General features: G+C 41.3%; 1 protein-coding gene across 1 annotated transcript in view; it reads left to right on the plus strand.

Moving 5' to 3' along the window:
- The first annotated feature begins 2,414 nt into the window (after window positions 1–2,414).
- LOC115793374 (von Willebrand factor D and EGF domain-containing protein-like) overlaps window positions 2,415–16,253 on the plus strand; it is a 37,495-nt gene continuing 23,656 nt past the window's right edge. Inside the window, exons 1-8 of the mRNA XM_030748330.1 lie at window positions 2,415–2,549; window positions 8,647–8,831; window positions 9,041–9,269; window positions 9,531–9,596; window positions 9,716–9,948; window positions 13,344–13,433; window positions 13,553–13,694; window positions 14,193–14,410. Of these exons, the coding sequence (XP_030604190.1) occupies window positions 2,450–2,549; window positions 8,647–8,831; window positions 9,041–9,269; window positions 9,531–9,596; window positions 9,716–9,948; window positions 13,344–13,433; window positions 13,553–13,694; window positions 14,193–14,410 (1,263 nt within the window). The 5' untranslated portion in view covers window positions 2,415–2,449. The remainder of the gene's footprint in view (window positions 2,550–8,646; window positions 8,832–9,040; window positions 9,270–9,530; window positions 9,597–9,715; window positions 9,949–13,343; window positions 13,434–13,552; window positions 13,695–14,192; window positions 14,411–16,253) is intronic.

Genomic DNA, 16,253 nt, shown 5'->3' on the forward strand with positions numbered 1-16,253 from the left:
TGGGGCAGAGATTTTAGAAAATCCCAGGGAGTCTGAGGCTTTCAGAAGAAATATTGGTGATCTTCAGCACTGCATTCAACATTCTGTGGGGAAATTACTGCATGAGCTCAGGAACACCTCTGAAAACCATCATTGCAGCTTTCACAAATGCAAAGAAAAAGCAGATATAAACATGATGCAGAAACGCTGCAGACATCTCTGGGCAAGATCTCATTTAGCAGGGTTTTTCCTGCATTGCAACAGAGGAAAATTATCAGGAATGATATGGGATGTAAAAACTTAAAAAGGTTTTCAACCATTATTATTTTATTGTATTTTCAATACATTTACTCTTTTTAGTCTGACATGGGGATGAGGGGAAAGAGAAGAAAGAAAAGGAGAGTGAAGGAATGGTTCATCTTTATCAAAAAGGAAAGTTTGTAGCCTAATTTTATAAGTGTAGAAAGATCGTTGTCACGCAGGAATACAGACTGGTTAGCGACCACCTAGTAACCAGTGGTTGATTGGTTCTCCCTGACTGGATGGTGAGAGGTTGCATGTTGTTGCTGCGTGAAAATGGTCCGAAAATCTTTGTGACTGCTTTGGTCACTGGAAGATTGCCACAGTCACCCGTAGTTTGCATGGAAGATCCAACTTGACTGCAAACTACAGTACTTGCTAAGCAGTAGTGGAACGGCGAAGCATCCGACACAAACCTGAAAGTAAAAGCTGCACATTTTTAAACATGCTGGTTTCAGCAGTAGGGCAAAGCTTTTACTTTGAAGGAGAATGATCTCCATTTTCAGTTTGCATTGCACTTTTTCAGGTTTCACCATCAGACAGGTCTGCAGCTTCTGTGCAAACTTCAGGTGACCGCAGCTTTCGGTGCAGCACTGAATACCCCTACAACCACGTGCCAACTAGTCAGGGAATACACATTTGTTACTAGCAACCAGGTTGCCAGTGGGTTGCCCACTGGTCTCTAGATCTGTGTGACTGGGGCCTGAGCTAACACAGACTCATTACCCTCAACTCTATGCAGACCAGTCTTACTGACATACTGTCAAAGACCCACTTTGAGCCAGGAAAACCCTTATTTAAGGTGGACTGAACTGGCTGCTGTGAAGTGCAAAAATGTCCTGTGGTCTGAACAACCAGTGAAAAAGAGAGGGAGGATCTGGCTTGCAATCAGCTCACAGATCAAAGCCACCATGCTGCTGCCATTAGTGCACATGCCAGGGGTAGCTTGCACATTTGTGAAAGCACCATTAAAGCTGAACAATATCTGAGTGGGTTTGAAGCGTGTTGTCATCCAGGCCTCTTTTTAACAGAATTTCTTCCTTATTTCATATTCCAGCAGCATGGCTGCCAAACTGGCCTTTCTGCATTATAAAACAAGAAACATGGCAAAGCAGGCCCTGAAATCTGATACCAGTTAAGAATGGGAACACATTTGTTCCTCATGTGCCCCTGTGCCAACTTTGCTGAAACATGCTGCTGGGATTAAATAAAGTTACTTTGTGTGAATATTTGATTTGCTTGGTTATAAACTTCAAATGATTTGTAAGGCATTACATTCTTTGTTTATTTATTTACAAAAACGTGTGTAAATGCTTTTTTTTGGAAATGAGATTGTTAATCCAAAGCTAACAACCTATGAGTTATGAATAACAGCCTCTCCATATACATGCCAGTCTCTGTTCTCTTCACCTGCATCATTTTATTCCTCTAAAGTATAGACTGACTGGATGCTCACTTCCTCTGCAGCTGTATACACTGAATACATCCAGCTGCACAGGAGGACACATATACATTGTATTTGTACAGTATGTACAGTCTGCTGCAAGAATGTCTGTTCGAGCGATTTTTTTTGTTTTTGCACAAAAATTCGTGTTTATTTACTCACCGTGTGTAATTTGCAGAAATGCAGTAAAATACATGCAATGGGATTTAAAGACTCGTGAATTTTGCTGTGGTTGAGGAGGAATTACAAAACACCCGCGTGTGGAAACTGCACATGTTCTGTCTGGTGGGCCTATCTGCCGCTTTTTATCTGTGTTATAGTTTCACTTTGCTCACACTGACGCACTTTAAGTTTTCCAGCAGTAAATCTAAACAGTTCGCACCGAGCTGAGCGTGTTGATGCACCGCTGATGAAGACGGATGGGATGGATGATTAATTGATTTGTAGCCACGTGATGTTTTGGGGGATCAGAGAGAAGAGGACCCACCTACCATCGCCGTGATTTACATCCCCCCCGCCCGCCCCCCTTCTTCTTCTCATGGCTTAGTCATCTTGCGCGCTCCGCACATGAAAGCCAGTCTGCCGGAGCGCAAACATCTCTCTAATCGCCAAAAGCGAGCGTGCGGGGAGATAAGTGCGCCAGTTTCGCGGCATTTCTCCAAACTTTCAATGGGATCCGTCTACTGGGGCGAGCCTGCTGCATCTGTTTAACCTGGAGCCGCAGCCATGATCTGTTGCGCATTTGGTTCAGTGCGCTCGTCGTTCTTTGGATTTTTACGCATCGCGTTGCTGGGGGTCGTGCAATTAGCAGCACTCGCGCAACATGGTAGGTGGATGTAGAGCCTTTTTTTATGGCTCAGTGTATGTAACTATGAAAACTTTACCATGATCTGAGGTGAAGTAGAAGCACGTGCCTGAAGCAAGCCGGAGCGGTCACTATTAAATGTGTTATAGCCTTAAATAAAATGCAGAATTAAGAAAGGGTTGCGAGCTTCTACATAGCCCTTACAAAAATTCACTATGGTTACCTATAGTTTTTATGCAGTAACCATGGTTTTAAACCATGGTTACCTCATAAAAACTATAGGATACCATAGTGAATTTTCGTAAGGGAGATGCGTGACTTGACTGCGTTCCCATCGCTCAGCTCCAGAGGTTAGATAGAACCTTCAAAGGCATCAGAAAACAACAAAGCTAATCAAACATAGAGAGAGAAACATGCTTAAACATGGAGAAACAATTAATTTTGCTCTCCTTTTGATCTAAATGTGGTTTCATCTTTTAAAAACTTTTTTTTTTTTTACCTTTCATGCAGAGGGATAATTTCCCTTCATTTAGCTGAGATCAAGTTCTGTCTGTGTGGGCTTTAATTCACCAACATGGAGTTGATTATCATTTGGAATTACCCTGAAAAAGTTGGGGAAAATGTTGCAGTATTGACCCAATGGAAATAAAAATGACAAACTTGTAAAGAGAGTAATTGGAACAAGATTAGCAAACAGCATTATGACTCATTACAAAAACACAATACACTGTTGCTTAATACAATCTGGTAATTTCCAGTGATTGGTGCTCTCTCTCTGTTGTCCTTCCTTGCTGGGGTAACACAAGTTTAAAAGAGGATTGTAAAAGGTGCACATAAAGGTCAAATTTTGGTGAGCTGCTGTTGTTGCTGTTAGGATTGGAGTGGACTGACCAAACCAATGAAAATGTTCAAGCTGCAGTCCTGCAGATTACGAGTGCTGACTGTAAGACAATATGTGTCTGGTATACTCCAACCTGCCACCCTGTCTTCCATCTCGCTCACATCTTTGTCTGCAGGGCGTCCTGCAGCAGATCAAAGCACACAGTTGTAAACTTTAGGGCGAACTGCTGTAAAATGAAACACTGTGGGGTCCTCACAGAGGTTTCCAGCAGGAATGCCAGACATTTCTGTGCCAAAGTAAAGTATACCACAACTCAAATGGGCACATTTTGTCCTGTTGACAACAGCCTTATGACTGTATTTTTTTTCAGATGACCCTTGATTAAAAAAACAAAAAAACAAAAAACAGGTAATATACATCACATGTAACCTGCTGACCTTGCAGATAGATCATCAGTAAAAGCACTGTTGAAACCAGCTGAATCCCACTGAATCCCAACTAATATGGCAGGAATCAACATTTACCAAGATCACAAATATCCAGGCTGGATTTCTTTTTAATCTTGCAATTAATGTGATGATTAAGTCGTAAAGTAATCTGATTTCATGTGAGAAATTAGGTGCGGTGAATATGAGACTCTCACTTTAGCATAAAATAAGTTGCTACCAACTACTTTTGTGCACCCTGTGCTTTTTTACATTGACATTATTATAAATTGTAAACTAAAATGTTTTTAAAGAGTAACCACTTACGAGAATAAGAGTTAGCTTGCAGGCTAGCATCACCATGAGGGGTTCCTGCTAACTTTGGCATGCTAGCATGCACCCATTGACAGTGCTAGCATGTGTAATTTTAGGTCTTTAGGTGTGAAATCATTTTTTGTCAACTTATTAGCTTGCTAACATTTGCTAGGTTTAAATAAACAGCATGTATCAAACAAAAGGCCAAGAAGTGCAGCAGCAATAATCAGGGAAGAAAGCTGGAAGCTAACGTGCAGGCTTTACAACTCCCATTCCACCATAAATGGTAAATGGACTAGCTCTTATATAGCGCTTTTCTACTCAGTATGAGCACTCAAAGCGCTATTACAACATGTTTACATTCACCCATGCACTCCCATTCATACAAGCACTTCCATATGTACTAAGCTAAGTGCTTTTTAATTAACTATCATTCACACACATTCATACTCCGACGGGACGGTCGGAGATCAACTTGGGGTTAAGTATCTTGCCCAAGGATACATTGGCATGTAGCCTGGAGTAGCCAGGAATCGAACCGCTGACCTTCTGATCAGTAGGTGACCTGCTCTACCTACTGAGCTACAGCCACCCCAACCCAAAAGTGCTCCATTGAATTGAGATCTGGTGACTGCAGAGGCCATTTGAGTGCAATGAACTCATGGTCATGTTCAAGAAACCAGTTTGAGATGATTTGAGCTTTGCAGAATTGTACATTATCCTGCTGGAAACCTGTGCAAATTGTAGCCTCAGTTTCCTGTTCTTAGCTGACAGGAGTGGCTCCCTGTGTGGTCTTCTGCTGCTGTAACCCATCAGTTCAATGTGTTGTGCATTCCAAAATGCTCTTCTCCATACCTTGTTTTAAAGAGTGGTCATTTCAGTTACTGTTGTCTTCCTATTAGCTCTAAGCAGTCTGGCCATTCTCCTCTGACTTCCATCATCAGTAAGGCATTTTCTCGCAGAGAACTGACCATTCACAGCGTTCTCTGTAAACCCTAGAGATGGTTGTGTGTGAAAATCCCAGCAGATCAGCAGCTCCTGAAATACTCAGACCAACAACCATGCCACAGTCAAAGTCACTTAAATCACCTTTCTTCCCCATTCTGATGCTCAGTTTGAACTTAAGCAGGTCATCTGACCATGTCTATATGTCCAAATACATTGAGTTGCTGCCATAGTGTTGGCTGATTAGTCATTTGCATTAATAAGGTGAACCTAATAAAGTGAGTTTCTCAATAGCAGAGCTGGTAATGCTTTTATCATGTGATTCTGTGTGTGTGTCATCAAAATATGGTCCTCAAGTCACTTACTCGAGCAGGAACTACTAAAAGGTGGGTTTGAGTAATTTAGGAGGTGTTTTTACATCTGTCTGAGTGGATTTTATCAACACAACAACATCACATGTCCAAGATAGAGTGATAAAACTTTACAGGTGTGCTGTTGAAATTAAAATGAAGGCTGAGTTCAAAGACAGGTGAAGGCCGACCCATGAGCACTGAGGTCTCATGTCATCATATAATGATGTGGTAATGACTACTGGCCCTTTACCCAGCTGCTTTAGTTCATCCTCTGCCTGAAACATCCTGTTTAAGTTCCTGTCTTTTTTAAACTCCTCCTCCCCAAAATACTTAAATTGGTCCAAAGGGCTTAGCTGCCCAACGCAATGAGAGACTTATTTACTTTCCCTGAAATCTGGGGTTTCATTAAAGTGTTTAAGTGTCTCTCAGTAGTATAAATGCTGTTTTTCCACTTCTAGAAGGAACATGTGGCAAAACATGTATTTTGTGGTTATCTATCATTACTGCTTCAAACCTTGTTCTTAAATGGAGACAATGAAGCATCGTAACTGTTAGCCTTCACAAAAAAAAAAAGCTGTTATTAGTGACAGTAACTCATCATCATATCATTTTAGCATTTTTAGAATTCATTCAGACTCTTTGCCCTTTCACTGGTGGTCTGACTGTTTAGTTTCTGGCTATAGGCCTTCTGGGAAAAAGACCCATAACCTCAGTTGTGTTAACACCACCTTCTCCTAAATTAATCCTCTTTCCTAAGAAACTGGAGAATTCCCTACTAAAGCCCTGCACATCTGGGCTGCTGAGGGTCTTCCCTCCCAGTGGGATCCCTCCAACCCCCCCAGAGGGCTGGTTCATTTACCTCCCCCACTTCTTCGCAAACTCATTAAGACGCCAATTGGAACAGTTTAGCCAGCAGCACCTCCTTCCTGAAGACCTGGTTGTTTGGACAACCTGTGACCTCAAATCTTGTCAGTAGAGCAGATGAGGTGTACACTCAGACAGGCGACAGTGTAAACAAAAGCATTTGGTTTCAAGAGGTTGTCAGCATGAAGACCAGCCAGTAAGCCCTTGTTTAGGCTTAGGATCACTGGTGGCAGCTTCACCCTGCACAATCATGACTTTGAGGGTCCTAAAACATCCTCCCCTGATGTGACTTTACTCATCAGCCTCTAAGGTTTGTTAACTAATACCCTCGTTGACAAGTCTGACCCATGCCATTCCACAGATGTACTGTAGAGGCTTTTGAGAGCGTGATGTTGTGGAAAAGTACATGTCCTGCGCAGATAATTTCCCTGGTCTTCTCAACTTCCAGCTGCAGCTGGTGTTAAGGGGGCCTGTCATGCACTGTTGGTTTTAGCGTCCTTTCCTGTGGTGAGTTAACAGAAGTGAGAGGCTCACAGAAATGCCTGTTATTCTAAGCAATTTAGATAACCTGTGGTGGTGGGATGTTCACCACCCTAACACAGAAGAGCAGATTGTATCCATAGATTTGTCACCTTTTTCTTCAGACAGCTTTCATTTTTGGGCACTTACAGGTTCATCATATAATTCTTCAGTTATAATAAACAAGCTGTTCGGTCGCTTCTGGTTTTCAAGATGACATCAGAAGGTTTTCTGTAAAATACTTTGTAAGCTGCTATACTGAAGTCATAACTCAAGGCTGTTAACATATGCTCAGTTAAATCCTTCATCTTCATTTTAAAACTGAGGCATTTGTTCCATTCTGAGTACAACAGATCTTCAGTTTTGGGTTTTTTGGATCACTGAGAAGTAGCTATTAGACTACTAATAACTTTTATGTTAATATTCTTTATGTTTTGCTTGGAAAATGGGAAGTAGTTGCAGTGATCTATTGAAACGTGCAAACATACACGGAAATACAAAAAATAAGGCAAAAACAAAGTTTGTACAACAATCTTCGAAGTCAACATTTGGTGTGACCACCTTTATTCTTCAGCACAGTCTGAACTCTCTGAGGCTGCTTTCTTCTCGTTTCTTTAAGTAGTCTTCAGGAATAGTTCTCCAGGCTCCTTGAAGGACATTCAAAACTCTTCTTTAGATGTTTCTGCCTTTTGTTCTGTTCTGTCAAGATGATCTCACACTGCTTCGATAGTGTTGAGGTCCGGGCTCTGAAGAGGTCAATCTATGAGCCTTCGCCATGTTTTACAGATGGCTGTAGACACTCACTGTTGGACTTCTCTCCTGACCTCCCCTGTACATATTGATGATTTGAACCAAAATTTACAAATACGGATTCTTCACTCTATCGGACCCGTTACTGCTGATTTTCAGTCCAGTTCTTGTGTAATGTGGCATACTTCAGCCTTTCCTCCATGTTTTTCTTCCTTAAGAATGGCTTCTTGACAGCCACCCTTCCACTGAGACCATCTCTGATGAGGCTTCAGTGAACAATAGATGGATCAGCTGAAGGTTCAGATGCATCTCTCAGGTCCTGTGTCAGGTCTTTGCTGGATTTTTCCCTCTTAAGGACATGACTTTCAGATACTGAACAAACTTGTTGCAACAGTGGCCACCTATTAGAGTACCACTCAAGTTTAGTGAGCTCTTTGGAATGACTCTATCTCAAATGTTTGTAAAAGCAAGCTGCATGACTTTGTTCTTGGTTTTATACAACTGTTGGACTGAAAACATCTGAATTCAAAGATTAAGTGCGACCCAATACTTTTGTCCATATGAAGCATTTTTGAGGTATCTGATAAAGATCATGCAATGAATGATTAATAGCCCTGAAAATGCTATTAAGTGAACCTTGAATTCAAATTGCTTTCACACAGTCGAAAGCAAAATTAAAAGTTTGACCTAAAGTCTGCTGAAAGAGATAAAACGTCTCAGTGAGACATTCATGTGCTTTTGTTTTGTCTACCTCTGTAATGTCTGTCCTTTACATGGCTAAACAGCAGGACTTTGACACAGATAAAGAGCTGATCTAATCAAGGCCAGTTTTCATTTCCTTTAGCTCAAAGCTGATGGACTGAGAGGAAGGAGTTTAAGTTTGGAAAATCCTGCTTTGTTTCCTGCAGAGGCAAACTTCCAAAAAGATCATCATCTTAAAGTTCTCATAACATACACTTTAGCTTTACACTGTAGCTTTTTTGTTGTAGGCTTATAGCAAATTGAAAATACTGAAGCACCGTCTTCTTTTTCACATTATTTTGGTGTCTTTATTCCTTCCCTTTCACAAGTTCACAGTTTGGCATCTTTGTCATTCTTGTTCTCAGCTCCAGAGTGCTACCCAGGAGGCCATCGGTCTCTGAGCAATCCCTATCGAAGTGTCAACTTTGACTCCACTGAAATCCAGAATACCGCCATCCAGGATTTGATCTGTGACCACTCGCTGTCGCCAGGCTGGTACAGATTCTGGATCAACAACAAGCCGGCAGAGATGCCGACCACCTGTGTTGAGGTAAAATGGCCAAAATGCCAGGCAAGTTCTGTCACTGAGTTGTCTGTGCTCACATTCTGCCAAATCTTTGCTTCCTTCACTGTTCAAAAGCACCATCAAACGTGTAGCATTCGGATGATTGGTATAACAGGCACCTCCAGTCCAGGTGCAGAGTATAATAACCCCCCTTTATAGAGTTAATGACTGTTTGTGTGTGTGGCGTCCTGCAGATGAACCGCTGTGGCACCCAGGCTCCGGTGTGGCTGTCACTGAAGGACACCTCGCTGCCACCGCCTGGTGAGGTCCGCCAACTATCCGCCTGTGCCACCTGGCAGTTCTTCCATGGAAGCGCCAAAGACTGCTGCCTTTTCCGTATCCCCGTCACAGTGCGGAACTGTGGAGAGTTCATGGTTTACTATCTGCAGCCCACGCAGGGGTGCATGGGATACTGTGCAAGAGGTCAATATTCATCTGCTCTTTTTTGCTGTGAAAGTTAGAAGTTAAATCAAAGTGTTGCTGCTGATGTAGACAGCAATTTCAGAAGGAGCTAGGCGGGGAACCCTGAGTTTGGGTGGTTTCATCAAAGGACTGTAAGAGATTGTTGTAGATGTGAAAAGGAAAATCTCAATAAAATAACTTTATTCTTAGATTACAGAGATGAATTATGATATGTTTTTTAGCCTGATAGTAGCAAGGTTGTTGATTAATCTAATTTTTCAGTTGTTTCAGATTTGGGACCCAGACTATGCCCACCAGGGGAGGTGGAAGTCAACGGTCGATGCAAAGGTACAGGAAATATGAGTTCATCTCTGTATAAAGAGGTCTCTGCACCCACAGTTTCCCATTGAAATACACAAAGAAACCCAATTAATGTTACTTCAGTAACTCTGCAAATCTAATTTTAGTGGCTGTCCCATCCCTGCCCTCCCGACCGGTGATCACTGCGGAGCTCATCGGCCACAGCGTCCACCTGAGGTGCTCCTTCATCCCGCCACCATGGAGCCATATGCTGGGCTTCCAGGTGGTTTGGACCAGACACATCGGACATAGCATGAAGGCCGAGATCAGACAGGAAGCCACACTGAAGCCCTTCTCTATAGTGGAGATGGATGGCTTACACTTCAGGCTCGGGGAAACGGTAATTTCTGCCAGGTGAAAGTTTTGGGGAGCACATGTGGTGGGTTTGATCTCCTCAAATGGCCCACAATCACCCCAACCTGATTTTTTAATTTCTTTTCTGAGCTCAGGCTCACAGAGAAAAGGCAGAGGAGCAAGATATGTCATATCCAGTCGAGAGAAGGCAAGAAAATGGTGGGGAAGTTAAATCAGTTGCAGGTTGGAAAAGCCTCACTCCATATGTGTCCCATTTAAGCCAGCCTCCACTCACATCTTCACAGTGAATTCTAGGAATTTATTTTTATATGAACAAATGCACATATATAAAATAAAGCTGTTTCTTGTGTTGACTTCCTGGCAACTCTGCACTCATGCAGTAGTGTAGCTGTTCTTGACTAAATCTGGATGTTTCTAGTGGGACATCACCACATTTTGGGATTTAAGCACGTGATAGCCAGCAAAACTCTTTCATCTGTAAAAAGGCATCATCCAGAGATGTCAGTGTGACTGCTTTCCTTTCAAAACTTTTGTGTTATTTGGTTGGTCAACTTCAACAGAAAGACTACCTTAGTAGGAGACCCACATAATGTGTTTGCGCATAGCTTTTTATACAGATGCTCCAAAATAAAAGGTGAAGAAACCCAATAGAAATGATCTCATTATTATTATTGAATTATAATTAAATTATAAATTATAGAAATAATAATCCTCTAGAAAATGGAATAATTACTTTGAAAACCACCAAACAGAAGCCAAGTAGCAGAGATTTACAACACCATTATTACCAGCCATCAGCTGGTAATATTTTCCCTTCTTGCCCCATTTATTAGCAGTCAGTCTGTCTGCTTTCTCTCTACCTCTTACTTGAGAAAAAGACCATACACAACTACTGTAGTGCACACCAACAAGGGATACCCTTTGGCTGGTCTTATGATGTAGCCTACTGGGGTAACAAGCAATTTTGGGGGGGTTGCAACATAGCCAGGAGATAGCTGGGTCAAGAGGGCCTGCTGGATATTGTTTACAAATGCAGAAACATTTTTATAATAGGTATCAGAAAGCCAGCATTCAAATGAAAGCCTATGGTTTAGAGATTGAATTAAGTAAACGCAAATCCTCTTTTCCTCTTCACAGGCAGTGTTTGCAATCATGCAAGTGATGCCTGCTGCTGTGATTGCTCATCAAAACCCAGAAAACAAACAGAAACCAAAAAGCTTCTAATACTAAAAAGCTTGTCCCTTGCGTATGCAGTCTGTACATGCAAATATCTGCAGTCAGGGTGCAGGGGAGAACTGATTCACAGTAGCATGAAAATAGTGGGCACATTTTATGGTTTGTTGTGGTATTTTCAGAATGCCATCAGTTTTATTCCTTAAGAATTACAGAAAGCATTCGATCATTAAGTCTTAGCCCCTGCACATGGTTTGAGGTCAGCTTTGTGTCCTAGGAGCACGGAAGATCACATTTAGCTCTGGTTTGAAAGCTACAAGTGTCAAACTTTTGAATTATTACTGATAACACTAAACTTGGGCACCAGGAAAAGAAGAAAGAAATCCAAAGGTTGATGGAAGTGATGGCTAAATATGAGCAGTTGTTTACGAGGTTCCTTTCTTGCACCTGAAGCTGACTTTGAGTAGCTGCGCCGCTGTCCTGCGCTGGAGTAATAGTAACTGTTATGATTGGCCTTTGTCTTTCCAAGATCTCAACACGCTGCTGCACAGCCTCATTTCCAAACCGCCAGACCATGCAGGCTGATGATGGCTTTCATTTCCTGGAGAAGTGATATGTTGCTAGGAAACACAACGTTATTAGATTTTTCAGCGTGATGCTATTTGACACTGAGATGATGTCACTCAGGTTTTGTCATCTTGCAGCTGCGGACCACTCTGCCCCCATATCTGCACACCAGGGTTGCATTAGTTGGGTCTCGCACAGGGCTGGGCTCGCTCACTGGGCTCACCTTTAACACATGTTGATATAGCAGCTGGGCAGGGTCAGAGGTCGTCATCATCTTTTTTTTTTTTTTTACCTTGAGAGAGAGAGTTAAATTTTAGTGCTTCTGGAGCCCCGGATTGTTGTATTTTGAGCTACATCTGGAAACATTTAGATAAATCACAAATACAGTGACAGTCATACACTGCTGACCTTTTTCATGACAACGTAATGCACTCTTTAGCTCTCATGTATCAAAAACATAAACAGTGAAGCAGCACCAGGTTTGTTTGAGGAATCAAAATTTGAAAGATGGTTTCAACCTCCATTATACCCTCATCTTTTACTTCTCTAAGACCAGTGATTCATAGAAAGGGCTACAAGCACCCCACTGTGTACTTCTTCAACAGGGTGTAAATGGACAGATTAGCACAACTGATCTGAAAAAAGAAAAAAAAATACAGAATACAGTACCAGTCAAAGGTTTGGACACACACTGGTACTGTATATGAAAAACATGAAATCTGTGGCAATTCACATCAATATCAATATTGTAAAGAAATGTGAATTATATAAGTGGTAAAATGGGCTGGTGCTCATGTAGCGCTTATGTAGCGTAGCAATGCATTTTGGGTCATGTTATCAAGTAACAGGAAAGTACTGTAACAAATTACTTTCTCTGGGGAGTAAAAAGTACTGCATTATTTTTATGAAAAGTATGTGTAATATATTTCTTTTTGCCAGTAATGACCCCAACACTGTTCACAAATCACTGAAACAGAGTTTAATAGTTTGACAAGAGGAATGTAAATTTTCTTCTTAATTAGTTCCATATATTGTTTATTTTAACCAAAACTGTACATATTTTTTATTAATCTTTAATTTTTTTAGCTAGTAAAATCAATGCTTTGATGCACTTATGTAGACAGTGTACATGTGAAGGACTTTTGTTGTGAAAGGAAGGCACAGGAAGAAGCCCTTTTCAGACATATACAGTACAGATCAGGTAATGAAACTGGCAAGAAGGCTTCATTAGCTTTTTGACCATTATGGGTATACTTTATAAAAATTATTTTTGGGATCTTTTTACCTTTATTGGACAGGGCAGTAGCAGAGTACACACAGGGAAGGGGGAATCAAACCCTAGACACCCTGCTCAACCAAGTGCACTATATATAGTGCACTTAGGTTTCTAGTGAAACATAAAGAACTGAAATACCCAGCTAAACTTAGGAAATAAAAAGCTGGAAAATGACTAGCTGTTGAAATTGTAGGCTAAAAGTATAAATTAATGGTCACTAAGCATTATTAATAACTGTTAAATGGAGTAACAACCAAAGGATAAATGCCTGTAATAGCGAACCAATAGTTATAGACAAACCATAAGGGGCTTCTTGAGTCTAGCATTGTTGGTATGCCAGATGAAGAAGTGATTTTAAAACAGCTGATTCAGACTTCATGCTTCAGCTGATATTTCCGCTGTAGTTCTCCTGCAGTGTGTCAACTTTCAGAGCCAACTACAGCCACACCAGATCGACTTCAAAAGAAAGTGAGAGTTTCTACGCTGGACTGAAGGTAAACTCTCCTCTGACTCTAGTTTATCTCCATCATACACCACAGTGACATGGATTTGAAAACCATGGTCCAGTTTTATTACTCAGTGACAATCTCGTAGACCCTTACTCCTTTCTCAGTTCTCTCCAGAAGTGCTCCACATAGCAGAGAACAGTGAGGAGCACGAGGTGACCGTCCACAGTACCGTACCCATCCCCTGCTTCACCTCAAACGTCGGCCACCAGTGTGGAGTCCCTCTGGCTCTGACTGTCCACGACCCAGGTGAGACCTGCGGGAAAAACAGGAGATAGTGTCTGTGTCATATTTATCTGCAAGGACATAATAAACATACAGTTTGAGTAGATTGCAGTTTAACCTGCAGTTGCGTTAAGCTGTTTGGAAACAGCACTGGAGTGGAAGTGAGTGCCTGCAGCAACAACTACAGCTGAACAAACATGCCCTTGCTTAAGTATTAATGTGCTTTTTATTGGGCAGTTATCTACAAAAATATCACCAAACAGAAATTAAAGCAGCTGAATTAACTGTTGAGTCCACAATCATTCATTAATAAAATCATTTAAATAATAATAAAAATAAAATAAAATCATTTAAACTCCCTGAATATATCTTTCCTTTCTGGGGAGCTTTTTTTGTTGTTATTCCCAGACTTACCTTGTACATCATCACATTAAATCCAGCTAAGAAAGACATCGTTACAGTTCTGCAGGCAGCTGTGTGCTGTCTGTCAACATTAATTTACTGCTGTGTTGACACCTACAGACAGTCTTGGACATGAGGTTGCCAATGTGGGGCTGTCCGCCTGCCAGGTGGAGCTCCAGCCGAACACCTGCAGTGAAGGCAGCTGTGGTCGGGCAAAGTTTTTTGTCACTGCTGTGACTGATTTCACACGTGACGGGAACCGTGCGAGCCTGATCGGCGCTTTGCCCGGACCCGCTGCACCACGAATCTGGAGAAGCTACGTCCCTACGTCCCTCAAAGTGAGTGAGTTGATTTATAGTTGACCTGGCGTTTCTGTGTTTGTACCTTTTCAATTCATGCCTGTTATTTAGAGTCTGAGGTGTTAGTTCCAGTTTTTGGTTTTCATCATTGTTCTTCTTCTTTATTGTTTAGTCCTTGTTTTTGATATCGTTGGTTGATTTTCTTTCTGTGTTTAGTACTCTCAGGCCACCTTAGTTTTAGTACAAGGGTTTGGTGCTTGGTTGGTTTATTCCTTGTTTCATCTTTAATGCTTCCCCTGAGTTTTCTGTGCCTTTGTGTCACATTCTGCGTTTGGTTATTTCCTGTTTTATTTTGGTTGTTCAACTCTGCCTGTTGCGTGTGTTTGAAATTGGATCCCACTCAACATCCAGTCTGCACATCCTGCAGACCTGACAATATCAAACCTTTATACTAAGAAAATGTACCATTTTAAGAAGTATTAGGCCCACTGTGTAGCATCCCATGTTCCTTTACAGTTTGTAAACATCTGGAAGCTGCTGCTGGACTTTTGGAATAGGAATGTTGTCCCATTATGGCCTGATAGAGGATTCTAGCTGCTCAACACTCCTGGGTCTGCTTTGTTGTATTTTGTGGTTTCATGATGCTCCAAATGTTTTCCGTTGGCGAAAGATGAGTTCAGCACCTGGATTCTTCTACTATGAAGCCGTGATGTTGTAATAGATGCAGTATGTTGTTTAGCATTGTCTTGCTAAAATATGCTATGAAAAAGACATCATTTGGATGGGAGCATGTGTTGCTCTAACACCTGTATGTACCCTTCACCACTGATGGTGCCTTTCCAGATGTGTAAGCTGCCAATTCCATAGATGCTAATGCAGCCCTTCTCTTTAGAGAAGACACGTATCCATGTTTTCCAGAAAGAATTAAAATCTTTGGTTTGTCTGACCACAGAACAGTTTTCCACTTTGCCTCAGTCCATTTTAAATGAACTTTGGCCCAGAAAAGATGGTGGCATTTCTGGATCATGGTCACATGGTCTTCTTTGTGCGATAGAGCTTTAACTTGCATTTGTGGATGGCACCGTGAACTGTGTCACAGACAGTGATTTCTGGATGTTTTCCTGAGACCATGTTCTGATTTCCATGACAGAATCATACCTCTGAGAAACTCTGTCTCTAAAATGTTCTTTTTATAGTCCATGTTACTGGCCTGTTGTCAATTAACCCAATTAGTTGCCAAATGTTCTTTTCTTTTTAGTACCACTTGCTTTTTCACCCATTCCAACTCTTTTTAGATGTGTTGGTGCCATCAAATTCAAAATGACCTAATATTGTTCATGAAATAGTAAAATGTCTCAGTTTAAACATCTGATATATTTTCTATGTTCTATTGTGAGTAAAATATGGGTTTATGAGATTTGCAAATCATTGCATTCTGTTTGTATTCCCCAAGTTTATGGAGTTTTTTTTTTATGTGGTGCATGCAGAGTTCTCTTGGATCTGAAGAGCTAGAAACTGTAGCAACTGTTATCCTTGAGGCAGATTGAGAGATCCTAGAGGATTTTTTTAACTCTTGAAAATAATTTCAGTCCATTCTTGAGCATCTTGGAGAGAAGCCCTGAGAAGGTTTAAAGGATAACTGGAATCTGAGGCATGCAGGTTAAAGGAAGCATGTGCAGAAACCTTAAAAGGACTTTGTTTTTTTGGAGAAACTGTCAAATAAGGACTCTCCTCTGGCCTTTAAGAAGCTTTTTAAAAGATCTCCAGGGTCATAAGTAGATAAAAGCTGGTGCGGCACCATGGAGACTTTGAGCTAGGGTCCTGCATTAAACACAATCCTTAAATGGGTTCTTGGAGTCCTTCAAGATAAATAAGGGCTCTT

The sequence above is a fragment of the Archocentrus centrarchus genome, chromosome 2 (genome assembly GCF_007364275.1).
Source record: "Archocentrus centrarchus isolate MPI-CPG fArcCen1 chromosome 2, fArcCen1, whole genome shotgun sequence".
In the NCBI taxonomy this organism is placed as follows: domain Eukaryota; kingdom Metazoa; phylum Chordata; class Actinopteri; order Cichliformes; family Cichlidae; genus Archocentrus; species Archocentrus centrarchus.